Below are 27,877 nucleotides of genomic sequence, written 5' to 3' on the forward strand. Positions count from 1 at the left end.
CCTCAACGTAACACTCTTGTTCCAGGTCTTACCAGTGCCTTCAAGGTTTAAAGGTTATAATGGATAGGGAACACAGCTGCCCTTCCAAGTTCCCCAAGTTTCTCCGGCAAATCTCATTGCCTTGTGGGGTGACCCTTCCCTCCTGCCACAGTAGCAACTGCAAGTGATTGTCCTCATTTCATCCTACCAGAGACAGATGTCAGTGCAGGCACTGGAAGGCAAGTAAAACCAGAAACAAGGCATGAATAACAAGTGAGCTCCTGCAGCAAGTCCAACCAAACATCCCACCAGGAGAAAAACAAGGGAGCAACCTCTACTTCCCTCACCCAGCATAGCTCCCAGCTTGCTGCAGAACACAACTCAGATAACGTAAAACACACAAAGCTCCATTGGCCACACTGCCTGTCTATGCTGCTCCTTGACGAGCCCAGGGCACTTGTCTGCTGCTGGCCATTTCGAATCCCTACTGTAAATAAGTAAAAGATGCCATTCTTTGGCATGCTGTTGGTGGTTTGACTGGACAGCTACCCTTTACATAGTACTTTGAACACATATGGCACTGCATATACACACAGTATTACATTAAATAAATACATTCTAGTGTCATGGCTTCTAGATTCTCATAAGTACTCTGATGTAGCACCAGCCTGAGAAGACTGGGCCTGCTCAGTTACAAGATGGCAAGTCTTACGAGAGCAATTTCTGCTGCAGAAATGACCCTACTCAAAAAGCGATCCAAATGCAACAGTACCCCAAAATATTTGTCCTCGTGCTTTCCAAAGGAAGGATATCAGCTCCTGATGTGGCCAGATGAAGGACACAGGTACATACTGTGCCACTGTGCTGTAAGCAGGTGGAAACAGCAACATGCTTCAACTCCCCCCGCATTGTAAACTGCAAAATACCCTCTCTGAGATGAAATTATCCCCTAGGCTTGTTTCCAAAACAAAAACGGAACTCTGTACTGCTAGTACCATAAGTTTCAAAGGAGAAGGCCTCATGTTAAACACCCAAGTCCACATTAGGGCATGTAAACAGGCAAAGAGAAAACTTTTTCTCCAAACAGTGTTTAATTCTTGTTTTCCACTAGTTAACCTCCCACAAGTCATAAGAAAAACAGCATATAAACAGTATTTCACATTCAGAGGGCAGAGATTTCCTAGTAAGGGTGAGGAAACAGCCTCATTTTTATAAATGGACTGATTAAGCTATAGAGGCCATGAGTCAGAAAAGTACTTAAGCATGTGGTCGGTTTTAAAGACATAAACAATTCTAATGAAGTCAGCAGCACCACCTGTGAGCTTAAGTTTAGGCACAGACCTTAAAATATCTTCCTAAATTGGGAACAGAGAGGAAAAGGGTGGAACTTGCAAAAAATACCCAGCCTCACCTCCCATCCGTCTTGTCCTCTTTGGACACAGTGATGGGGACACCACAATACCTGCCAGCCCACCACCATCTTTCCAAAGTCCCTTTCTCAGCTGTCTCACCCAGAGGTTTGCACTATACCAATGCCACGGCCCCATGCCAGTGTCCAGTGTCTCATCCCAGCTCCAGCGTGATGTGCTGTTGACTTCGCTGTGTGGCATGACCGCACTTAATACCATCACCAAGACCCTTTGCATGGTGACCACCACTGGGACAGAGACTGACCTCTGCTCCCAGGTCACTGACTCCTCTACCCTTTGGCTTCCCAGAACTCTCCTCCTGAAGGAGCATCCACCTACTTTTACAAGCCATTGCTGGGATGTGACCAAAACTTAAGCTCATTCCATCAGCCAACTAAATACTCTGCCTGACTGCGAGCAAATGGCCTAACTTCCAGTGGGTGACAGGAGCTCAAACCTGGGACAGGCACCAAGGAGGGCTCCAGAACCCACACACGCAGGGTGCATGGCCAGCTTCTATCCAGCCTGCTCATTACCTGCCAGCATGAACCTGTGCTGCTCTGGGTATGAGGGCTACAGCAAGTGACTGCCATCAGCTTCCTTCACCCCAGAGCCTTGCACATCAGCGTGCCCCTGCTCACAGCCATTTCCGCTTCCGAAAATAAAACAGCATTTTTCACCGTTATATCTAAAAAACATTTAATCACTAGACGCTGCAGCACGATAAGATTAATTATAACTGGAGGGAGCTTCCTGTTATCCTGAGCTAATAAAAACTTACGCTTTTGGTCCCAGCGCTGATTTAGCTCAAGTTATGGTTATTGCTCCATAAACAGGAAGCGCCTCCGAGTTATCATCCCAGCACACAACCTCTGGGGTAAGGACCTCTCCTTGGTGTCACTGGTGCCGCCCAGCTGACGAGGAAGCTCTGTGCATTTTCACAAGATGTGATGACCCATGAGTGGGGTCTGACTCTTCTGGAGCCTCAATGCGAAGCAGGATCTGAGCCTTGACATGCTGAGGTCAGGGCTCCAGGCCTCCAAAACCCAGCAAGGAGCTGTGCACAGGCAGCTTCCTTCTGCACGCAGCTCCCGCAGTGGCACCAGTGGCGAGGTGCAATTTACAAATATTACAGATATTAATTCCATAAGCCGCCCACATATAAAACTACCGACGCTGCTGCTAAAAATACACTGCAAGTTGCAACGAAGTTGTCAGAAATGAGAAGCAAAGCAAAAAGGAACTAAACCCAAACAGAGGTAGTCACTGTTTTGCAAATAAAGGTTAAGGCACACAAACACCACTCAAAGACCTGGTTCTGAAGGGTGTCAGAAGACCAGGGCAAAGCGGCTGCAAGAGTAGCTCGAGGTTCACCTGCCTGGGCCAGCTGCTTCCCTTCAAAGCCACAGTCCCAGCACCCAGCCCCAGTGTGCTGACCCGGCCCCTGAGAAGGGGTTGTGTGGCATCACACCCACCAAGGCCTGTGCTCCAGCCCCGCGCATGTCCCCATACGGCTCACAACCCAAATCCAGGTCACACACTGCGCAGCGGTGTTCATTCTGTTGTATTTTACTGGGGAGGTTTTTATGTCTTTCATTTTAGTGCTCGGCTCTGCAATGCTTGGAAAAGATGGAATGAGAAAAGCAGGCAGGAGAGAACATGAAAACCTCTGAATTCCTTGAGAAGAATGGCTAAAGCACGGTGAGGGAGGAGGATTTCAGAACAGATATTTATTTATTCATCATGCCTCGCCTGTTAATATCAGGTGGGGCTCCATTCTCCTTCCCAAGCTGGCACTTAAGACGGCAGCTCAGTGCACACACACCACGCTCATCCAAACACCATAAGCTGCCGGAGATTTGCGTGTGCTCTGATACACTCCCCCAAAGTTCCAATGAAACCGTTTCACAAGGCCTCCCAGGTGTCACCTTTCCTCCAGGGGCACGTTTTTTTATAGAAGAGCCCACGCTTTGCAGCCTGCAAGTCACAGACCTGCACGCCCCTGCCCTCCTGGCACCCCATAGAGCTCCCTGCAGCCCCGGCACGATGGCAGCACAGCCATCCGCCGCAGCGCTGACCCTCACGCTCAGCTCAGCTCGGCAGTATAAGAGTGGCCAATGCTCCAACGCGGGGATGCAGGCAGATGGCAGGAGGATGGCGGCCCTCGGCTCCTTCCAAGGAGGAAATTACGTCCCCTGCGATAAGTAAGTTTTTATCTATGCGCTGTGATATTTCAGGGAATTGTAAGGACCTCTCACGGCAAGCAGGAGAGGAGTCACAGCCATTAACCCCTCCTCCGCCTCCCTCTCAGCTATCCAGAAACAATTTAACCCACGAGCACACTGCAACATGAAAACACATAAAGCAATCCCCACCAACCCCCACGCTATTTCCCGGCTCTTGTGGCTGGGGATATCCACCTACTTCAGGCCTCCAGACGTGCCGCGGACCCTCTAGGATTTTCTGCAGCAGTTCCAAGGGATTCGTTTTCACAGGTTGCCGTTCAGGGCATCATTCCTTTTTTTCCCCATCTATTCTCCTTTTCCAGCCAGGCCACAGCCGAAGTTGGGATGCTCGGAGGCACCGCTAAACTTCCCGCTGCGGTGCGGCACTGCTAACTGCGGGGGGACGCGGCCTCCGCTCCCCTCTCGTCCCCGGCCCGGGGGCCGTGAGGCCACGGGGACTGACAGGGCGCCGTGAGGCCCCAGCCCCGGCCGCAGTCTCCAGCTCATGCCCCTGCCCCGGGAGAGCGGAGCCGCCGCCCCCCGGCTGGACGCAGCCCGGCGCGGAGCGAAGTTCACGCAAATCGCCGCATAATCCCACCGGAGCGGAGGGGGGAGGAGGGAGGGGGAGGCTGGGGACGGGAATAGCAGCGCGCAGGGCGACGCAGGACGGCTGCCCAGGGGCCGCTCCGGGAGCACAGGCCCGGCCCGGCAGGTACGCGCCGGGGCGGGGACGGGCGGCGGAGGGACGGGCGGCGGAAGGGCGGCCGCAGGTTCCCCGGGCACCCGCCGCCGCTGGAGGCGGCCCGGGCTCAGGAGGGCTGATGGGGCCCGAGGCCGCTGGGCGGCGCGGCCGGCAGAGGGCGCCGCGGGCGGGCGGGCCCCGACCGGCACCCCGGGACGCCACCAATACCAACACCGGCCCCGGCCCGCCGCCGCCGCGCAGGGCCCCGCCGCGCCCCCCGGCGGCGCCGAGCTCCGGCAGCCGGGTCGCCGGTAGCGGGGAGGGAGGAGAGGGGAGGGGAGGGCCGGCGCTCTCGCCGCGCTGCCTAAATCGCTCCCCTTTGTCTCCCGCGGGGTCCCGGCCCCGTGCGGGGCTGGCCGGCAGAGCGACTGCGAGCCGGTAACTTTACACGGCCCGCCGGACGCCGCAGCCCCGAGTCGATTTTCTCGTCAGATAAGTTTGCCCGACCCCGGAGCGCAGCCGAAGTGCTGCCCCCGCGTCCCCAGCCCGGCACCGACCGGCCTCGAGAAGCCCGTCGGCACGGTGCCCTCCGCTTTATGTAACGCTGCCCGGCGCCGGGCAGGGAAAACGCACGGCGAGGGGATTTAAATCAGTCCTACACACACACACACATATATACGTGTTTCGAACAGCTGCCCCACAATAGGCACCACGGCACCCGCAGGAACTAAGTTGGGGCACTCGGGTCCCCCCGCTGACAGCGCCCTGCCCGGGGCACCCCGCGCCCCAAACAGGGGGCAACTCTCGGAGGGAACGAGGGAGGAAGGGAGAGAAGCGGAGCCGGAGCCGCGCCGGGGCACGGCACAAGGCACACAGCACAAGGCACACAGCACACGGTACAAGGCACACAGCACACGGTACAAGGCACACAGCACACGGCAGGCGCAGGGCGAGCTCCGGCCGCCTCATTGTTCTGCGCGGCACCGGCACCGACTTCACCCACCGCCCCCCACCGTGGGCCGGGCGCCCGGGACCGCCGGGCTCGGGAGGGAGGGGGGGCCGCGCCTCGCTCCGCTCCCCGCCGGGTGCAGCCTGCCCGCAGCCCGCCGGGCAATGCGGGGACCCCGATCCCGCGGTGCGAGGAGGACTTACCTTCGTACATGGGGGCCATCGGTGCAAGGACGCCTGTTATTCATGGCAACGCCGCCACGAACGACGCGAGATCGCAGCCCCCCAAACTCAACACACATCTGCCATCTTGAGCGGGTGTCTCTCGGAGGAGGCGAAGCTGCCGCCTGCCTTCTGCATCGCTGCCCGCCTCAGCGCGGGGGGAGCCGGGCACATCCAGCCCCGCTCGCTGCCGGCCCTCCGACGCGGCCGGGGCGGGCGCGCGGGCGGGGGGCGGCGGCGCCGGGCCGGGCCGGGCCAGGCCGGGGCGAGGCGCGGGGCCGGGCAGGGGCGGCGGGCGGCGGGGCCCCCCCGGCTCGGGACGGCGGCGCTGGGGAGAGAGGGAAGGAGGGAAGGAGAGAGGGAGGGAGGGGAAGCAGGAGGGAGGGAGGGTGAGAGGGAGGGAGGGAAGGAGGGGGGCTGGCGCCGTGCCCCCGCTCTCAGCGCGGCATGGCTGCGTCTGCCGGGGCGCCTGCAAAAGTTGCACTGGGGGCGAGAGGAAGGGAGAGAGAGACGGAGGGAGAGAGAGGGAAAGGGAGACGGAGAGCAGGGAAGGAAAGGGAAAAAAAAAAAAAAAAAAAAAAAAAAAAAAGGAAAAAAAAAAAAGGAAGGGAAGGGAGTTTGCAAATAATCAAGCGCCGATGGCACTGATCGCGGCTTCCCAGAAGGAGAGGCAGCGAGCGAGAGAAACCCTCTGCTGAGATTATGTGGGATCTTGTTTAACAACACATTTCAATCAGGAGAAAAAAGGAACAGTCAACAGAAGTTGGTGAAACACTTCTGTCTTCCCCCCTCCTCTTTATAGAAAAGAGAGGAGGGAAAAGAAGGAAAAAAAAAAACACCTAAAAGAGGCGGCTGATTGAAGCTGTGCAATTCACTGGCTGTGGGGATCATATAATTTGAGCTCATGTTTTACAATAGCGCGGAAAATTCCTACCTCTCTCCCCCTCTCCCCAAATAAATCTTCTATTCCCTGGAGGCACTTTGCAATCTGCTTCACTGAGAAAAGTTCCAATTTGGGGCTTGTGTTTTTTTTTTCCTACTTTAGTTTGCTGGCAGTGTAAATATTTAGCGGATGCCTTTAAAATAAACATACGTTGTTGCTTCTAGGATTTGGGTTCTGATTTTGTGGAGGTTTTTCTGCTTTTGTTTTGTTTTGTTTTAGAAAACCAACACGACAGAACCACATCAAAGAAGTGTTTACTTACTGAGACTGACAGCTGCTGCCACCCCTCCACCCCTCGTTTTTCTCCCTCTATCAGCTCTTGCTATAGGAGCACCAACCCAACCCGATGAGCATCTTTTTTTGCCTCTTCATATGAGAAAGTGGTAGGTAAAGGCCACGCTATCCAGAACCCTTTTTCATGAAGGTGGCTTTGCAGAGGAACGTGAGCCGCCAGGGAATGTGACACAAGCGGGCACACAAGGCACAGCAGCGGAGCCTCTGACAAAGGTGGGGGTAAAACCTTGGGCTGTGATCCCACACTGAGTCCCACACAGAGCCTGGGACCGAAAGCAGGGGGGATGGCCTGGCTTCGTGCCCGCTGTCACGGCTGCTCCTCAATGTGCTGCCACTCGCTGCTGCTCGGGCCAGCCCAGACCTCTCCTACTGCAGGATAGGCAGTGCTGGGTGTGCTGCTCTTTGCTTGTCACAAGGAGGAGGAGCATGGTAACTTTTATTGAGGGATTTAATGAGATTCGAGGGGTGTTCAGTGCAATGGATTGAGGTGAGCCGGGCAGAAATCTGTGCCAATTGGCCCATAGAGCTGGATGGCTGGATGACATGACCCCTGGACTCTCCTGGGCCCTGTGCAAGATATCGTCTGCTTGCTGCATGGTTTTCCCTCTTACTGTATAACACGGGGGCTGCCTCACTGCCCACAATGCGTTTGAAATGGGAAAATGAAGATGTGCCAGAAGCACTGGGGTGCAGTAGGATGGCAAGTGGAGGTGCTGGGCCAGCACTGGAGGGCTGCGTACAGCAGAGGGAGCAAAGCCTGCTGTGGGCCCAGCGTGCTTCATTTGGAGGGTGATCTCCAAACCCAACACCTCCAAGTGTAGGAAAGGAATAGAGCTGTTTGCACTTGGACCACCGGGAAGTTCAGAGCTGGAGGACGAGCAGCAGATGCAGTATTGAAACTGCTTCATGCTTCTCTTTTCCTGAGCCATGCAGACTCTCAGACTTCAGCTCTAGGCACTAGGTCAGGAACTTCCCATTTCCCTGAACCACATTTCTGGTCGTTGTAATTCTGCACTTCTCTCATCTGCTGTGATTGAGGATATTTTCTGCTTTTCAAGGCCGTTGATGCTTACAGTCCCAGCCTGCCTCCTTGCCCTTGATCAGAGCAGCAACTGTGGAGCCCTATTTCAGAGCCACAGAGAAGATGTGGAAAAGTATCAGAAAGTATCAGAAAGCAGCAGGGAGGAGTGGAGGAGAAGGAGATTGATGGAACCACCCTCCTTTCTCATCACTGGTTTGCTGTGGCATGGTTTCAGGCCACATATCAGCCTCGTTTTTGTCACCTGCAAAACAGAAGCAGTGGCCCCTGCCACACAAAGATGTGCTGATGTTTTCTCTAGTCTGCCCTCTCTGTTTTACCCTAAGCTACCCTGTAGCCATTTCAGGACTCTCTTTGTGTTGCATGGACATGGACAAGGTGCCTCCTCTCCTTGTCCTGGAAGAGGATACTAAAACAGCCAGACCTGTGTGTGATGTACTCAAACAGCTGCTCAAGCTCTACAGCGCGGGCCATTCTACCTCTGCTAGGGCAAGGTGCTAAAATGGCATGGACTGTACAGCTGGCTCAGGACAGAAAGTCCCATCTTCAATTTCAGTAATGCCATCAGATCTACAGATGCTCATCTGTTGATAACAATAGGAAAGTCAACAGAGATGTTTTCACCACCCTTGACCATTCTGTACACATGTTTAAATGCTGAGTGAGAGCCTCCTTCAGGGGGCATTTGGGACATGTGGTTTCAAGCAGGGGGTACAATACCTTGCTGCACTTTGCCATGGCTGTGCACAGACAGTGATGCACATAGGAGGTATTCTGGCTCTACCACCTTCTTTCCATTATCCCCAAACTAAGCAGCCACATGAGGACATTTTCCTCAGACATTTAGACCTCACCTGGGTCAGATTGCTCAGAGGCTGGATGCTCCTGGCCGTCCTTCTGGTGCAGGAGGGATCATTGTCGCCCATACTGTGAGCGCCTGCAACCAACAGAACATGGCATCAGAATTTCCAGTCTGCTGAGGCTTTCCCACCCCAACAGAGTATTTCTTCTCTTTGACCACTTCCCTTGGGAGAGGACAGGAGCCACTGCTGGAGAAGCACAGTTCACTGTGTCATCATTCAGTTTTTCACTTCTCCATTTAAATACATAAGCCTACCATAAACACTTGTGGCTAATGGACAAGTACACAGCGTGCTCATAAACTATCAGAGAATGCCATACACCACCCATGCAGCTCCACCAGCTATGTGCTCTGTGAGTCATGGGCAGCAGCGCCACCGAGCAAGCAGGGGACATTAGGGTGGCCTTTGCGCAGGTCACCCTTTCCCATTTCCGCCCCACAAAGGCAAACCTTGGTGACCTTGGGCAAGTTGCCCTTTCCTGCAGAGAGGCATATGGTGTTTGACTAGCATGTCCTGGGGGCTGCTGGTAGTGAGCAGAGCTTCTACATGCAGCTGCAGTAAAGCCTTGGGAGTTGCTTGTTTTTCCTGGAAATGGTGAGAATTTGGGATTCCTCTCCCAGTGTTTTATTTTGCCCTGTCTTTGAAGTTCATATCAATTTTGGAAGGCAGGTGAGCTTTAAAGTGGCTGATGGGCATTGTACTGTGAGATGCACCTTTCCCTGTCTCACGCAGACACAAGGTGCCCTTTGTTCTCTCAGAACCAGAAACGCTGCAGTGGGATCCCCTCCTCTCCATCACTGCCCCTGTGATTTATTCCTCTTCCTCTTAAAGAAAAGTGAAGAAGGCTGAGAGGGTCTGTGGCATCCAGCTTTCTCAGCAAATTGTCATAGTCAAGGCACAGAATCACAAAATCATAGAATTCTAGGGGTTGGAGTGCACCTATAGAGATCACTGAGTACAACCCCCTGCTAAAGCACATTCTTTACGGCAGGTAGCACAGAAAGCATCCAGGCAGGTCTTGACTGTATCTAGAGAAGGAGAATCCACAACCTCTCTGGGCAGTCTGTTCAAATCCATTCACTGCATTTTCTTCTTCAGAAAGATTCAGCATTAAAAATATTCCAACACAAGGTTGTAATGTACATTTAAAAAAGAAAAAGTACAAGAGAAAGGCTCTAAGCACAGAGGGTGTGCAAGTCCCTGTCAGTAAGAACCTTTAATATCTTTTTGCCTTCATGAAGAAGCTGGAAGGCATCATTTTGTTAAAGAGAATCAGGCTCCAAATCTTTCACATTAAGCAAAGCAAAATATTTTTGTAAACATCAGGGAAAGGTTTCCCAGTGAAATAGACACAGATGTTTTCTTTTTAAATGTAAATCAGTGCGGGAATGGACAGTTTAATTAAAAGGAAAATTATTAGGTAAGTGCTGAGGGAATCTACTTTATTTGCAGGGTACACTCACATATTTTTACCAGTGAGTCAATGGCAGTTTTTAATTTCTCTCCAGCTAAAACAATCGGCCCAGAGACTGGCCACTGTAATAAGGAGTTCTCAGGGAAGGTTTTTTCATGGACAGCAGGAATGTCTGCTCCATGTGTGAGCTGTGGGCTCTCATGCAACCAGCTATGGTGGGTCCATTCCCAGCCTTACTTCTCTGCTTATCTTAAGGTAATACTTTGCAGAGGCTACATTCATCAAGGTATCACCTGGAGAAGAGAAGGCTCAAGGGAGAACTCGTTGCGACCTTCCAGTCCATGAAGGGAGCTTATAAGCAGGAAGGAGAGCAATTTTTTTATATGGTATAAAGGGGCAGGACAAGAACAGCTTTAAACTAAAAGGGAGAGATTTAAGTTAGATAAAAGGTGGAAATTCTTTATTCAGAGAGGAGAGGCGCTGGCACAGCTGCCCAGAGAAGCCATGGTGCCCCATCCCTGGAGGCACTCAGGGCCAGGTTGGATGGGGCCCTGGGCAGCCTGAGCTGGTGGGTGCAGCCCTGCCCATGGCAGGAGGTTGGGGCTGGGTGGGCTTTAATGTCCTTTCCAACCTAAGCCATTCTATGATTCTATCAAAACCCCATCTCTCGTGACTGGGATCTGGGGGCACTGCTGGTGCCACACAAAGCCACTCATGCTTCCTTCTGGATGGGGTGCTGGGCCTTGCGGCTGAATTGCTATGCTCGGCTCAGCTCTTCTCCAAGCCACCAGGCTTTTGTGCGCAGCAAGGCCTGGCCCCTGGGCTGAGCCTTGTGAGGAGCTGCTGCCCTCTGGCCACTGCAGCGCTCAGGCCTCCAGACTAAGTTTTGACTAGGTTCTGACTAGGCCGAGAGCAGAGGGCACAGCACTCTGGGATTACGGCAGCTTGTTTCTGAGAAAATGCCCTTATCTTTGAGCACACATGGAAAATATGCTGTGCGCTTAAAGTGGGCTGGGGATGATGGCCCTGTTGTGGCTGAAGTCTGGTGAAACTTCAGCAAGTTCAGCATTGCACCCTGATGCTGGCAGTGTGCTAAAGAGCAAGACGGATCACAGAATCACAAAAACATTAAGTTTGGAAAAGACATCTAAGATCAAATCCAACCATCAACCCCCCACCACCATGCCCCGTCAGCAAGCAGCCCAGCCACTGCCCTGGGGCATGCAGGGATCTGGGTCACCTCAGTGCTGTAACCACATCTGAGCAGTGCACTGGTGAACCTTCCTCCCCCGCAGGAGTATCACTAAAATGAATGTCCTAAAAACAATGTGGCCTCTGCATTTGAGGGGTTAAATGCAATTTCCCATCCTCTAGCTTTTGCATTTGGCTCAGGTATTGTTGGCAGAGTCTTGGATCCTTTTCTTCCTATTATTAAAAAAAAAAAAAGAAAAAGAAAAAAAGAAACTTTAAAATAATAAAAAAGTGCTTATCAGATAATGAAATTCTAGCTGTGGTCAAGTCTTTCAAACAGCCAGGGCCATGATTTAATTGGAAGTAATTATAGCCTTTTCTGAAGTTTAATTTTTAGGGTATTTTTTCCCCTGACATTTGCAGTGTGGAAATTAAAAATAAAGCAATGTCAGAATCACGAGATTTCAATCTGTCTTCAGACAATAATGTGGGCTGGTGTCAGGGGTTTGTCCTTGGCAAGAAGGAGGAAAAATTCACTAAAGAAAATTCTCCTGGTGAAAATAGTTGTCTGTTTTCTGCGCTCTGAAATTCCTGAGAGATTGCTGTCTCCCTGAGCTCTCTAGAAATCCTCCTACCTCAGCTGCTGAGGGAAAGGGCACATCAGTACCTAACTCCTGAGAGCACTGCATTTGCGATGCAGACTTGGTTAATTATTCCACGGTTAAGGCTTAGCGCAAGAAAAAAAATCCCCATCCTACACAGCAAAAATGAATGTAGTCCTTATATCCTTGCTCAAAAAAGCCCTGTGTGTAGCAAAGTTATTTCCACATATTTCCCCTCTCCTAATATTGCTCCATTTAGAAAATATAGTTTTTGAAGTGATGATCTTCTACATTTTGCTCTGATTACTCTTAGTAACTCCTGGGCTTTTTTTTTTAATGAAACCACCAGCTCATTCCATAAACCCTACCTCACACACTCCCTGCTAGTGCCTCCCAAGTGGGCGGGATAGTCCCCACCAGCTCAGCCTTTCTGATGGCTGGTGGCATCAGCAGGGCCCCAAGCGCAGCTCCATAAAATACATGCCTAAATACAGCACCATGGAAGGGCAATTCAGCCGGGCTTCAAATAATCTCTGTAGAGGTGTGCATTCATGAAGAATCTTACTGCACTCCAAGCCCCAGTGCTTCTGTATCTGAAATTTTAGACTTAATGCCCATTTTACATCCATTCATGAGCACTGGTCAAAGGGAAAGGAAGAAATGATTTCAGGTTAAAAGGGCAACATAGAAAAAAAATCTCACTTGGAGCATGTTGTGATTACAACGTTGTACAAAGTGCCACAGAGGACTGGTGTGAGAGATGCTCTGTTCTGCACGGCCAGGGATGATCTTCCACATTTCAGGGACAAGTCTATATGTTTTCTATTGCTTCCAAGCCTCTGAAGATGTTCAGGAAGGTAACTGCTTTTTCCATGTTAAACCTTTTTATCCCCCTTCCCCAAATGAGCAAAGCAAGACTATCAGTGTTTCTAAGACAAGCATACATATTTAATTTCTTGAGTTCCATTCTGTCAACAGAAAACAACTTGAAAGAACAGGGAATGATTCTGAGAAGTAGAGATGGAAATGTTCTTCGCTTAGCTTCAGTTCTCAGAACACTACAGCAGCACGTTTGCTGCTTTAATACTGTGCCCTTGCTTAGCTTGGGAACACGAGTTCTGAGCCCACACCTTGATCACTGCTCTGCTTTGTGTGTTTCGGTGGACCAAGGGTTACAGCTCATGAATGTAGGGCCTGCAATGACATGGCCCAGAGCTTGGCCAGGAGCCTTTTGGCTAGAGATAGGATACTATTGTCATATCATAGAATCACAAAACAGCTTCGGTTGGAAGGGACCTTAAAGCCAACTCACTTTCAACACCAGTGGGATCAGATTACCCAGGGTCCACCCAACCTGGCCTTGAATGCCTGCAGGGATGGGACTTACATTTATTTGAATATTTAATGTTGATCATTTGCATTACTTGCCCACATCTTAGCAAAAGCCAAACCAGCCATGAAGTCCATCACTGTTATCAATGATGTACCCACACAACTGTCTTGGTCTTGCACAGCTTGGTTAGCCACAGCCTGTGACTATGGCTTCAGAATTTGTGGAGGAGATCTCATTCTCAGACCCTGCTGCCTACCCACTCCCATGCTGAGAGAATGAAATAAGTATCTACTGCTTCTCATAACACCCAGCCACACTCATCCTTGCCACCGCATAGCAGTTCATCTAATTGAAATTAGAATATAAGTAAACTGTTTGTCGAGGAGGTTTATTAGGAAAAGCATTGCTGTGTCAGGAGCTCCCTCACTGTGAGGAATGCTGTGATGTCTCTCTTAATATTTAATGCCATTTTAATATTTCCCAGTTAGGGGCTCAGACTACAGACTAAAGGCCAGGCCTGACAAAGGGAGGGAAGGCCATTTCACAAACCGAGGTGAGGAAAGCTTCCTTGCTGATGTGCTTGGCAGCTGGGTGAACAGCAGTTCTACTGCTTCCTAAGAGACTGTGCCACCCCATGGCCCTCCATCTGCCGCTTTGCCTGAGATCTAGGCTATGGCCTGTCCTTACCCAGAATGGCACTGCAAAGCTTTGGGGCCCCATCCAGTGGCTGGGGAGCTGAGGTGCCCAGACTTCCTTTGCCGTGTCTTTGCCATTTCACTCCTTGTGGACTAAATACTCAACCACTGCTACCAACTACTGAATTTCCCTGCTAGAGCCTCAGTGCCTGTGCTGCACCCTGAGTCTATTCCCAGCAGTGGTGTCCAGCTCAGGCTGCTCCTCACTGTTGAGGTCTTTTCACAGAGCCTTTTGAAACAGCTGCAAAACAAAATATTTTTTTCAAACATCACTAGGCAGTTTAAGAATAATTACATGAACTTTATAATCAGCCAAGCCAGAACAGACATCCACCTGGCCTGCACGTAGCATTTGTGAGTAATTGTACATAAAGGGCAGGTACTTTCAAACTTAGTGCACAAACAGCTACGGGAGGAGGGCCCTATTATAAATAAAATTTCCTTAGTTGTCACTTTGCTGTCTCTGATGTCCCACGCATTCAAATGCTGAGACTGATTCATTTAATCTTACTCTAAACCAGCAAGCAACAGAGGCAGTTTCCTGACAGTTGCTTAAAAAAAACCACATATCTGAGCTCTCTTAAACTGTGTTCCCTTGTATTATATTTAGACATCGTGATTAGAGAAGCTGCCACACTATGCTTTCACTCGAAGGAAGAATCTAAGGCTGGAAGCAGTGGGAAGCAGTGCTAGGGACCAATTCAGGCTCTGGGTCGGCGTCTGGAAGCTCACGCTGCCTGCTTCCCCAGTGCTGCCAGCCTTGGGAAACCTGAGGTCTCAAATAAGCTCAGCATTATTTACAGTAATGAGGCTGCTGGCAAGGGTGGAGGCAGTGAGAGACTTAGCGGCTGCCTTCATTTGTGTTAGCAGTATCAGCTGAGTAGTGCTGGTTGGTGGTTCTTCCTTCCCTGCTCCCTCCTTCAACCTCCTCAAACCTTGTCAGAGGCTGGGATGCAAAATCTGGACACTCCTGTCATATGAACACAGTTTACTTATGCTTGTGCCACTGCAAAGCAGATTACAATGACCATGCTTCATGAGTTTTACTCTAATGAAGTCAGCGGAGGTTTCAACAAATGAACGTTTCAACACAGACACAAACTTGACATGCAGCTCTGCTCTTCACAACAGCATACCTAAAAGAATACCTGAATGCTCTGCTTTTGCTAAATCTGCTATTTAATATTTTGCAATGCCCGAGTAAATACAGCTGATGAATGCACAGTCTTCCACATTTCTATGTTATTGTGGTGGAGGTTATGAGAGATGCACTGAAGCAGTTCCCCTCACTGCACAACTAGTTTTTACAGAGTGCTTATCCAACCCTGCACACCCCAGTTCTGCTGACCTGAACCTGAGGTGAGAAAACCCAAAACTCTCAGCAGCTGCTCTAGAGCAGGGTAGCAGATGCGACAGAAGTCTGTTAGAGAGGCCAAGTTGAAAGACCCTTTGAGGTCCATGGGGAGGCGGAGAGGGGATACTGTGTCAGATCTGTACCAGATTTGGGGGATGGTAAACTGGACATTGTAGATGGTAAGAAGAACATAAACCAGTCACATTCTGGGCTACATCAAATGCAACATGGCCAGCAGGTCAGGGAGGTGATCCTGCCCCTTTGCTCTGCGCTGGTGTGGCCTCACTTGGAGCACTGTGTCCAGATGTGGTGTCTTTAGTATGGGAGAGACATGGACCTGTTGTTGTGTGTCCAGAAAGCCTTTCAGGATCTCAAGGGAGGGCTGTAAGAAAAGAGACAGACTCTTCTTAGAATAGTCTGTTGTGATAGAACAAGGGGAAATGGCATCAAACTAAAAGAGGAGAGATTTAGATTGGACATAAGGAAGAAGTATTTTATAATAAGGGTTGCGAGGCATCAGAACAGGTTACCTAGAGAGGTGGTCGATGTCCTGCCCTTGCAGACATCCAAGCAAGGTTGGGCGGGATGGGTCTCTGAGCACCCTAATCTAGCTGTGAGTGTCCCCATTCATTGCAGGGGAGTTGGACAAGATGACCTGAAAAGGTGCCTTCCCAGTCAAACAATTCTATGTTTCTATGATCTGTACCTCATATGCCTTCTGTTAACTTGGAATAAATACTATTGTGGAAACCAGTGGCATTCAAATGATGAATGGAAAGGCAGGTTTTTCCTACAGGGCATTTGCTAGTTTTTAGGTTTGTGGTTTTTCTTCCTCTTCTAGCCGATCTACGGATATTAGTCAATTTGTTATTGCTTCCCATTACCCTCATTTGCTAAAGTAAAATCTATGCTTTTAGTTTAGGACACGTAGAAAATTGAGGTCCTGCTTCAAGATCTTAATTTTGGTCCAGATGTGCTCAGCTTATCATTCTGTTAGGATCTGCTATAGTCATTCCCTCTCAGATGAACACATCACACTAGAAGCTTTCTATCATTTCTGTCTCTAGAGAGAGTCAAGCAAATTCTTAGAGACTTGAAGGTGACTTTTCTGTGAAACGGTCTCAATATATTTCCAAAAATACTTCATAATTTGGAAACTTCTCCCCAACCTCAGCAGAGATCAGAGATTCCAGAAAAAAATAAAATAAAATAAAACCCAATGCATTCCTAGGAGCTGTGCCTTTGGCTGTAACGAATCAGTCAAGGACCCTTTTATCAGCCAGATATAAATTGACTTGGGGCACTCTGGAGCCTAAGGCTTGTCTAAGACTACTGGTTAAGGCTTTATTTCCATGAAGAAGTTTGACTCTGGAGGAAGACTTCTGTTTTTGAATAGTGTATTTTCCATCCACTTGTTATTTTCACTTTCAAGCTTGCTTAGCCAGTTGAGTATGAAAGACTTGTTATTGCTTCCTAGAGGCAAGATTATCTGTTGATGGTATTTATGGGCTGCTAATTACTATCTGTCACCAGTATTTATGAGGCTCCAATTGCTGCAGTATCTAGGCGCCAGGTACAATATTGAGATAAGCATAAATGTTATTGAACATGGACTCTGCTCTTCCCATCCCAGCGCTTGGCCCCCTTCACTTTTCTTTATCCCCTCCACCGCCTCATTTTTGTATGTGTGAGGAATCTTCAGAAAGGTGAATTTTGCTCTCTGCTCCAAAAACAGTTGCAGCTTTTGACCTCACCCTACTGAGGCTCCAGAGCCCTTAGCCTCAGATTTTGGACTCTTGAAAACTTCTCCCATTGTAAAAAAGAGGCAGCTGAAGTTATAGCATGTTACCTACAGGAGTGTTTCTGGATTTTTGGGTTTATCTTCCTTGCAGAACATACAAAGAAAATGCTTGTCATAGAATCATATAATGGGTTAGGATGGAAGAGACCTGAAAACCCACCCAGTTCCAATACCCTACCATAGGCGGGGCTGCCACCCACCAGTTCAGGCTGCCCAGGGCCCCATTCTAGATTGGTCTTGATTGCCTCCAAGAATGAGGCACCCACAGCTTATCTTGGAAATCTATGCCAGTGCATCACCACCCTCTGAGTAAAGAATGTCCACCTAACAACTAACTTCCCCTCTTTTAGTTTAAAGCCATTCTCCCTGTCCTATTGCTATCAGACCATGTAAAAACTCAGTCCCCTCCTGCTTATAAGCCCCCTTCATGTACTAGAAGGCCACAATGAGGTTTCCCTGTGGCCTTCTCTTCTCCAGACTGAACAAGACCAACTCCCTCAGCCTGCCTTCGTAGAAGAGTTGCTCCGGCCCTCTGAGCATCCTCATGGCCATCCTCTGGACCCACTCCAACTGTCTTGTGCTGGGGATCTCAGGCCTGGATGAAGTACTCCAGACAGGGCCTCACAATGGCAGAGCAAAAGGAGACAACCCCCTTCCTTGCCCTGCTGCCACCCCTCTTTCGATTCAGCCCAAAATACAGTTGGCCATTTGCCGCTTGGACAAAGTAGAGCCTTTGCTCAACTTGGTCAGGTTGCTCAAAGAAAACCTGACCAACAGCTGCGACCAGAGACGGTCTGAGCTTGATTCTGAGAAAAACACCTACCTCAGACTTCCTGTCTACCACTACAGAGAAATTAAAATGATCCCACAGGAAAGGTGAGATGAGATGAAAAAATGCAGATCACTGTTGCAGCTAGTTCCTAAGTGGAACGGGCATCAAGTTTTGTAATGTGGATATAGAAGGGGCATATGTTGTTTCTATTATTATCCAGTTATGGGAGAGAAGAGGGAAATTTACTTACAACCTCAGAATAAAGTGTTCAAAACACAGTCGGAAAACCTGTGAAGTTCTTAAAAAAATAAAAAGTATACTGAAATGAAGAATCTGTGAAGATTTTTTTCCCTGCTTGTTGAACAGCTCTACCAGTTCTAATTGCTGTCCAAGGACAGAGTCAGAAAATCCTTCAACATGCAGAAGAATTATGTCCTCAGTATGTGCTGCTCGTGGGACAGCAATCCCAAGAGATGCTGAACACGCAAAACTAAGGAAGGTGCCTGAACTCAAATTTATCTTCTGCTTACCCTTAAAGCTATTTTCTTACCCTGAAATTTTCTGGAATGCAATGGTGTGAGTATCACTAATTATGCAAAGACTTCTCCTTTATGTATCACTGCTCGCTCAAGAACTCCAGCCCATAACCCTAAGAGCAGTGACGTGCCTTGCCGCAGCTCTTTGAAGCAGGTACCATGATGCTGCAGGCTTTGCTTCCCAGCAGAGGAAGAGCAGAAGAGCGATGATGCAGGGCTGCCCTCATCTACCTCGCTCTCACAAGGTGCTTGTGCCCATCCTTGCTCTGCTCCTACCTGACTTTCTGTTCTTAAAATCAAGCCATTGATGCTCAGCCTGGAAGAGCACCCTCCATTTTGTTAATGACGCAGAGGGAACAGGTTGCCCGGCACCCAGCACCCAGCACCCAGCCTTCATAAAGTGCTGTGGGCTGCTGGAGCTGGGCTGTGTGACGCCAGTAGGTTTGCAGGGCTGGAGTCAGGTTACGCTGGCTCTGAAGGAGCAGGCAGCAGCTTCCAAGGGAAAATACATGCCCACGTAAATAAAGAGGGAAATAATTATAGGTGACTAATTAACTGAGCAGAAGTAAAAACGGAAAGCAGAAGCAAGACTAAAGGCAGAAGGAAAAGAGGGGCGCCTGAGCCTTTCTGCAGACACAGGTTTGCATTTTGCCTCTGAAGAAATAGGGAAGAAATGTAAATATATATTTAGGAGGAAAAAAAAATTAACATGAGAAATGTGAAGTGCTTTTGTGAGAAAGCCACTGAAGGGATAGAGCTGTAAAGGCACAGATCCAAATATCAGCATTTGTTCCTTCAACACAATAAATAGATAAATAAATAGTAATTTGTTTATCACAGAGCGAGAGTGAACTTCAGAGAAAGCACTGAAGGCCAGTTCTGGGAACTGTTCACCTTGTTAGTATTGCTGTAGCCATTGGGTAGCATAGCTGACAGTCATCCCAAGTATTTTTTATTCCAATAAGTATTGCATTCCTTTCTTCTCAGCACGACTGTGCTGCAGCCAGGTGTATTTACTGAAATATGCCCACTGCCCTGAGCTGCATTGATCCTGGTCTGCTGTTCAGCAGAAGGGTGAAACACTACTCTGTAGTGAAATGCCTTTTTTTCATCTGCTTCTTCATGCTTATTAAGGAAAAACTGGGAAAAAGATGGGCCTCTGGCCATGTGGAACATTTCAAAAGCCCCCAGATGGAAGATGTCCTCAGTTCCTCACTGGAAGGGTCACCCACCCCTTCAAACAGCAGTGCCAGTAGTGGGCAAAAGCATGGCTGCACAGAAGCGGGGCTGGCTTGCCTCACACTGCCTGCTTTACGCTGCTCCTGGGCTGGGAACAGAGTCTTCAACTTTCTTCTGAAAGGCTCGAGAGGAAACAAGTCTAAATATGCCTTATTCACTCAACATCACTTCACAGGGTACCTTGCATAGTCTGCTCTCTCATGTCTCTGGATGAAAGGAAATTCAGCAGGCAATTTATCATCAAATCAAAGTTACCGCTATCAAAATCATTCTGGATCGAAAAGAAGGGAGTAAATTTGATCTCACTTGTAGAGATGTGTTTTGGGCAATGATAACGAGCCTCAACCAGCTGCCTCATGCTTAGTCACTGGAGGCAGCACCTGCACTGATCTGAGTAGCAGAGCTGCTGAGTGAAGACTGGCTGGGAAAATGCAGAGTTCTATGTGGAGTTGGTGGTTGAGAGGCTGGGATAGAGGGGTGTGATGATCATGGGTCATGTTATGTCCTCAGTCTGGGGCGTGCAAAAGCCTCAGAGATACCACGGCTGGGCATCAGCTGCCTTTCTGCAACTCAGTTGGAGGAGAGAGGGAATGATGCTGTGGGGAGAAGACTCAGGCAACGTGATTTAAAAAATAAAGAAATAAACTATATATATATGGGGCTGGAACTACGGGAATGCAGATTGAAGAGAGACTTAATTAGTTTAAGAAGTAGAACAAGCATGTTTTAGCACTTGGTATTACTGCTGAAGAGGATCTGGTGTCCTTGTGCTCTCACAGGTCCCCACCAGACTCAGGTAGCCGTACTGTTTAACCCCCCTTCTCTTCCTTTCGGTTCTTCATTCCCACACAGCCCATAGGCAATATTGTATGATGTGAATCCCCTCCCCCAAACTTTCTCTCTTTAAATTGGTGTCACTGCAAAGGCATAGATTATTACTGACACTGATCCCAATTTAATCCTCCCAATAATCTGATTTTTCCAAGCCTATTTATATCTTCGAAACGACAGCAGGCTTGAAGTGATACAAATACCTGTATCTAAGTGCTGGTGCCATCCACACCAACCTGGTTCAGCTCGACCCTCCAGAAGATACTGTATTCCCCAGGACTACATGGTTAATCCCTCCCAGTGTGCTGGCAGTGTCAGGTTGGTCCTTGCTCCCACATTTTGTCAATTAATTACTTTCATGCTACAGGCTTGCCCTTCTAATCGCACTGGTAACAAGCTGAGGTCCCCAAATAAGTTTTAAAGCTCGTATAAACGTAGAATTTCTTTTTCCTTTGTGGATTTTTAATAACCTTCTGGTGTCTGGAAGTGATCAAGAAGTAAAGCTTTCATAGCAGTGTAAGAAGTATAAACCGATTCTGGTTTGTTATTTCATCCAGCAACTTGAGAACTTTTTTTATTTTCTCGGGCTTTAAGGCGATCAGGCAGTGTTTTCTCCTATCCCCAATCTCCTTAAGAAGCTTATTAATGTTTTACACTCAAAATAAAGACAAAGCAATCTGAAAACAAAACCATACTTAGGGTTGCATATTCTAAATGTGCTTGCTGGACTATTTCCACTACTTGTAACCAATTCGTTTTAATATTGCTCCTGCTTCTTGCTAGATCTGCAGAACTTCAGTTCACACATAGCCAAGGAGTAGTTCAACCAGCAGTCAGCAGGTTTGGGCTCTTTTTTTTTCTTTTTTCATTTTTTGTCTCTTTTCACTTTTATAATTCAACACAGTGACTTGTTTATATAACCAAATCCTTTTGTTTCTCCAAAGGGGACTTGCATATTCCACTGAGCCACGACACCCGTGGTAGGTGATTGTCTGTATTTTCCAAAGCAAAGACCTCAGTTTTCAGCACAATTTACATTCCAGTAATAAATATTTAAAAGAATTATAACGGAACTGAAATGCAGAATGTCTCACTGAAACACACGCACATACTCACACACTGTCAGTCGGTCTGGGGTCGCTCCCGTGCAGATGGTGCCTCTGTTCAAACCCTTAAATATTTTACTTTTTCCATAAGAAAACTTGGCCACTTTGGAATTTTAATACCCCATAAAAACTATGTAAAATTCTATTCCTCGCAGTCTATCCAGCAGATCAGTCAAACATCTATGTCAAAGATATTTTCTGCAGCAGGACCTTTTTCTGCCCCTAGAAAAGCATAAGACAGAATATAAATTGCCATAAATTGCCTTGATTTCTCACTGTTTGTTTTTGGTTTTTTTTTCTCAGATATGAGCTTTTAGGATTTTTGATCATCTGTTTTTTCCTCCAATAGGCAAAAATAAATGACACTAGTATGGCAGATTTGGAAGAAACCAGCGCCACCAACTACTTTTTGGCTTCAAATGTGTAGCCCATTATTAAGCAAATGAGCTACTGATGTACTTTTCCATTTACAAAGCTTGTATTTGCCCCTGTAGGCATAACACCAGGTGATGTCTTAATTAATGATGGTGAAGATCATATGTATGACATAAACAAAAGAACTGCTTTTGAAAAATAAGGAAAAGAAAATATTCCCACTCCCTTGAGGAACAATAATGAACTGGTTTCAAAAAGCGGAATAATGAAAACCAAAAGGGAAAACAGGGAAGTATGTGGCGTAAATATTGAAGTTACCTGCAAATGCCTCTCTTTGCAAATAAGGGCATATTCTTTACAGTATGCTGTATCTTGCACAGCACTTAACATCACTCACAGGATAATCTGTCAGTCTTTATGTTAGCATTGAAGCATGCACACATTAGCGTCACTGTGCCTGCATTATCTGCTAGCTGGCTGTAATGCCCACTGAGTGCTGCCTGCTGAGCACGACTCAGAGCTGCCCCGATTGCCTTACGTCCTGACTACCTTGAGGCAGTGGGCTCTGACACATTCCTCTTCAAAGTGGCAGATGAAAATGCAGCCAAAGGGGCTCTCCTCACTTCTATCCCTTGCGCTATCTACAGCCATCATGGGATGGGAGCGATGCATTGATGTGTGCCAATCAGGGGGTGTGTTATCTCTGGCTTCTGAAGCTTGAAAAGTGTCCAGTGGGTGGGAGCTGCAGAAGGACCAGTGTCTCTTTATGTCACTAAAAAGCAAGTGAAAGAGGACAAAGAAATGGGCATCATGGGGAATCAGTCTCGGCTCTCCAAGGCCCTAAGGCAAGAAGGAAGGAGGGCAGAGAGTTAATATTGTCTTTTCCCATTAATTCCTGTGTCCAAGGCTGAGCAGAAAAAGAGTAATTCATCTCCATTTCCACCCCCACCTCTGATTTTTCACCTTGGGAATCTGATCATTTTTAGCTCTGTAGGTTTAATTTGCTGAACTGACACGCACATATCCATCTTTCGCGTTGATCTTGGTTTAAACTCAACAGAACAGAAATATGAGTGGAAAATAACCTAGTTGGCCATTACAGATGGTGGCACTGAACTGGTTTGGGAGAAACAGAAGCTTATCACAGAGATGTGTGGATAGTCTCTATCTACCCAGGGCTCTCCATAGGCAAACTGTAACGGGGGGAGTGTGCCTGTGGGTGTGGGCTGGAGCCTCCAGTAAGGGGATGAAAAGAGAAAGCTCAGGAAGGAGCTGCGCCAGGGAAGACACTGGGATGAGCCAGCAGCCCTTGGGCAGTTCTCATCTCCCGTGCCAGGCCTACTCCATCTACTGGCAGGAACAAGGTGGAGCCTCCATACCTCCTGCTGCCCACCCTGCCCGGCTAGCCCGGGCCTCCTTTTATTTGCCCACAAGGGCTTCAGGCAGGGAATGGCCCTAGACCCTGCTCTCGGGGCAAGGAACTGTATTCCCAGCAGCTTCCCTCTGCTTTGGCATCTAGCAGGCCATCACATCTGCTGACTGAGAAGCTGCTCTCAGGGCTCACTTGTGGTCAGGCAAACCCTGGTGTAAATACCCTCCCCAGAGAAGCATTCTGTTGGAGGTGTGCTGAGATATGTTTAAGAGAGCTTGCTGAGGAAACTCAGGTCTTCCCAAAACCTGGAAACCATGCAGAAGGCCTTTGCCATGTATGCATCTGAGTGGTTTTGCAGGCCTGACTTGCTCATCTCTGTGTGAGGAGACAGGCTGGAGCCCCACAGCTTGTGTGCACAGGCTTTAAGAAAGCTCCCCTGTGCAGGACGGTGATTTTTAGCTCTGGCACTGCTGGCACTAAATCTCGTTTCCTTGTGTCCTGCCTTCTGCTATTGGGAAATGACTGCACCTCAACTTTGCTTCTCTTTTCCGTAGGGGAAAAGCACTGTGTTTACCCTCCTATAATCCTCGCAGATAGCATCTCCAGCTCTGTGGTAGAGATGGCTGGACTCACTCGGCAACCATTCACTGAGTGTGGAGAAGAAGGGCATCCCTCCAGTGTCAGAGTGATGTCTGCTGAAAGTCGAGCCTCTGGTGGATTCCCCTGTGCCAGAGGAACAACATGAGGGTCTGGTGCTATGTTATCCATGCTTCCTCTTTATCCAGATTTTATCTGTGGATTCTTTCAAATAATAGATGACTGAGATGTTCATTGTGCTGGGAAACAGGAAGATGAAAACATTAGACAGACCTTAGCAATTTCAATGGACTTATTCATAGTGTATTTAGTCATGCAAGTCTTTTCAGAGTCAGGGACTAACAAAGTACCTGTTGGGGTAAGTAATAATCCTATGTGTTCACAAAAGCAGTTTAAAACAGCTCATTTATAACAAGAGACACTGCCTCAGTCAACTGAATGCTACAGAGTTCGGAACAAAGAAAAAAATAGCCTTAATGCCACAAGATCTCAGGAAGCAATCCATCCCAGCTTTTCTATGTCCCTGCCTTAATACAGGCATTCTTAATGTAAATTACATGCCAATGATTAATAGATTTTGTATCAATTGAACTTGAACTGGAGTCAAAAGAACATACTCTTTCTATTCTTTGTCTTTTCTAAACCTACAGTAAGAAAGATTATTCAGAACTCTTAGAATGAAAAGTGCCAGGTCAAAACTCACATTTTTCTAGCGAGTCCATGAAACCTTACTTTTCAAAGTCACATACTGTAGAATCTTAATCATCCTGGAAGGCTTATCCAGGCTATGGAGTAAGTATGCAATTTGTGTGGTGCCAGGTTTTTCTGGGAGCACAGGACAAGGCACAGAGCCCTGCTCGGAGCAGAACTCCTTCTGGTTCATGTGAGCTCTGTTAGCTTTCAGTGGCTTGGCATGACCAGAAATGTCCTGCATCTGCTTGCCAACCCCACAGACGATAGGTTGTCTGAGCGGTGCAGGTCCTCTGCAGCTCTGTAGCACTCTCTGGTGCCTCTGTATCATGCCCCAGGAGCTGGAAGTCTTCTTGATTTGGGAAGATGTCCATAAAGCCACACAGCTTTGGCTCAGCACGGTGTGAGAGCTAAGTCTTCCTGGATGCCAAGTCTGTGCAGTACTACCTCCTCTACGGCCCTTGTGTTATTATTTTCCATTTTCTAGGAAAACAACCCTTTGTCCTCCTCCGCTTTATCTCAGATAATAGAAAGCTGTTTGTATATCCATGAGCTTAATAACTCCTGGTCTTGGAAAAACTTCTCTGCCTGGTCGTATATGAACATTTTCCACATTTTTGATGCATGTGCATTTAATAAAACTTGGGCAAAACTTTAAAGCTTTGACTATAATCTGGACAGATTATAAGTGTTATTTATATTTCCCTTGAATTATCATTAAAACTTGTTATGCATGGGGGCTAATTACTGAGAAATTTAGCTCTGAAATCAGAGTATTCTCCCCTCAGCTCTGTTTTCCACACGGTGTTAGAAAAACAAATATTTTGATCCCAGTTATGAAAATAGGGCTGCGTTTCTAAAGTTTCCTGAGGATCTCAGAGCATTTAGTGTTCCTACTGATCTCCAAGATTCAGGACTTCCTGAGAAACTTTGCTTCTGGTCTTCAAAATAAATATCCAGCCTTTGGGGAGTAATAATCATCATAACATAATAGAATGACTTAGGATGGAGGGGACCTCAGAGATCATGTAGTTCTAAGCCCTCTACCATGGGCAGGGTTGCTGACCACTAAATCAGGCACCAGATCAGGTTGCCCAGGACCCCATCCAATGCAGTCTTGAATGCCTTCAGGGATGGGGTGTCCACAGCTTCTCTGGGCAAAATACCTAAAAAAAGGCTTAACCATGAGTTGAAAGAGAGTATGCAGTTTATACTCACCTTGCACAAGTCTGTCAGTTCAGGAGAAGGTAACTTGTGAACTGAAATCCCAACCAGTGCAAACAAAGTCAGATAGAGCAAAATGAGTGAGAAATACACATCCAGAATAGGGGAGGGGAGTTGTGCATGCAAAGCTGCTGCACAGCAACTCCCAGTGTGGATAAGCCCGTAATTACTTCTAAAATCTCACCATTACTAAGCCATGCTTGTAATTTCTAGAGGCCCCCAGTTTCTGGAACAACTGGAGTATGAGATTCAATTGCATTCACTTCAGTGGAGGATACAGTTAAGTATGGGCACGTTTTAAGGCTTGAGGCCAGTCATTAACAAATTAGTGCATGGGAACATTTGAGTTTCTCCGATCTGATTTTATGAAGTTATTTGGCAATAGCTGCTTGTCATCCTTTTCTCATCCTTCCCTTCCCCCCCAACCCCACTTTCCCTTCCCAGCAACACAACCCCCTCCAGAATCACAAAGAGTATTGCAAGTACCCGAACTTCCCATTTTCCCCATACTGTAGGCAAAAAAAAAAATACGTGCTGAGTCTTCTTTTTGTATGTGTGCACACATATATATTTTACAATATGTATTCAGTAGATGTCTGGGTGCCTGTTTCCTTCTACTACGCAGCCTCGCAAAGCCCTTCCATGGCAAGGACTCCAGGGGAGCAGAGCAGCTCCCCAGGCACCTGTGTGTGCCGTGGGAGGCAGGGCGACCGCATTGTGCACCGCTCCCTGTGGGGTGTTGCAGTGCGACTGCCTGCTGGCAGCCCAACCAGGAACCAGTGGGAGAAGCATAGGAGAAATACTCAGGTAAGGATCTCCCGGTGTTTGCTCTGGAGTTGGAGGAGGGGGGCTGCAGATCCCCCTGCCCCACCATCCTGGCATCGTGCTGCGGGCCGCCAGACGTTGCCCTTTTGCTCCTGTGCAGCCCATCTTGCTTGGGGTTGGCTCACGGCAGCGTTTGCAGTGCGAGCACGTGGCAGCAGTGGCACAGGGATGCCATTCTCCCTGCAGCTGCGGTCAGAAGAACGGCTGCTTGGCTGTGCTGGGAGAAGGTTAGTGGGAATAAATATTCATTCAGTCTTGGAAGGAGGCGGGGAGGAAACCCCACTCTCTGTAGGGACTGGAGATATTTCTCTAATGAATAAGGGTCTTAAGACGTCCAACTTCTTGCTCAATTTAAGCTTTTACAATTCCTTATTTTTTGTTTCCCCCTCCTCATTTTAACTCGATTTTCTGGGTCTCAGTAGAAAGAAACAGCCAAACATAAATTTAGTGTAAGCATCTGCAGCAGCCTTTTCCTGCATACACTTCATTGTCCCAGTGTCTCTGCTGCTGCAGCAGAGCTGTAGGCAGCCACAATTTCCAGGCTGTGCCAGTCCCCACTACCAGCACTGGAAACATTGGAAATGCTCTGGCTGCATGCTGCCATCAGGAGAGTGTAAGGAGGAGAAGCAGCTTAGTGTGTTCATGGCTCCCAGTGATCCCTGGACAAGTGGCTGCCCTGGAAGCTCCCCCTGACCCGCTGCTGGTCATTATGCCTGAGAGCTAAATTCTCAGAGAGCTTTGGGGAATCCTTGGCTCAGAGATGCTCTGTCGGCCTCCCAGGGCTGAATACACGTCACAGACATGGGTGCTGGGCTGAATGACACAGCTGTATTCCTTTCTACAAATAGTTTACTGACGATGCTGAAGACTGCATGTACTGCAGGAACAACGTGGATTTTTTTTTATTTTTTTAGCTAAGGCTGCTGGTGCCAGACCCTATTTAAATAAAAGGATGTGGGAGCAAAACCAGGAGTTAGTGTTAGGGAAGGGCTCACGATGCGAGAGGCAGCTCCCAGTTCTGCCAAGAGCTGTGTTGCCCTTTTAATGGTAATAAAGCAGCTTTGCCGTTAATCACTGCAGAGGCTGCCAAGTGCAGAACAGGTCCGGACAACAAGGCTGTTCCTTCTTGCTCTGAGGTCAGCATGGAAGTACGGCTGTGGGCCGGGCTTGCACACTGTGGGCACTGATGGTATAAAGTGGCACAGAGCTGACAAGCAGATGTCCTCCATGAAGGAAATGAATGTAAGAATGATAAGGATAGTGCTCCTGAGTGCATACCCACCAGGAGGGGGTGTGCATCTCAGATGGGGATGCTG

The 27,877-nt window shown here is 48.3% G+C and overlaps 2 protein-coding genes across 3 annotated transcripts in view; one reads left to right on the forward strand and one right to left on the reverse strand.

The window, feature by feature from the left end:
- The window catches only part of HIPK2 (homeodomain interacting protein kinase 2), a 119,482-nt gene extending 113,789 nt beyond the window's left edge, over positions 1-5,693 (reverse strand). The window contains exon 1 of one of the 2 annotated variants that reach the window (XM_015867262.2): positions 5,448-5,693. In XM_015867262.2, coding sequence (XP_015722748.1) covers positions 5,448-5,466 — 19 coding nt within the window. In that variant the 5' untranslated portion in view covers positions 5,467-5,693. Of the gene's footprint in view, positions 1-3,812; positions 4,155-5,447 lie in introns of those variants that run through there. The other variant, XM_015867273.2, reaches the window with a different exon arrangement.
- A 20,677-nt stretch (positions 5,694-26,370) lies between these two features.
- The window catches only part of TBXAS1 (thromboxane A synthase 1), a 238,029-nt gene continuing 236,522 nt past the window's right edge, over positions 26,371-27,877 (forward strand). The window contains exon 1 of the mRNA XM_032445779.1: positions 26,371-26,543. The gene's annotated coding sequence lies outside the window, so the exon portion shown is untranslated. The remainder of the gene's footprint in view (positions 26,544-27,877) is intronic.

The sequence above is a fragment of the Coturnix japonica genome, chromosome 1 (assembly GCF_001577835.2).
Source record: "Coturnix japonica isolate 7356 chromosome 1, Coturnix japonica 2.1, whole genome shotgun sequence".
Classification (NCBI taxonomy): Eukaryota; Metazoa; Chordata; class Aves; order Galliformes; family Phasianidae; genus Coturnix; species Coturnix japonica.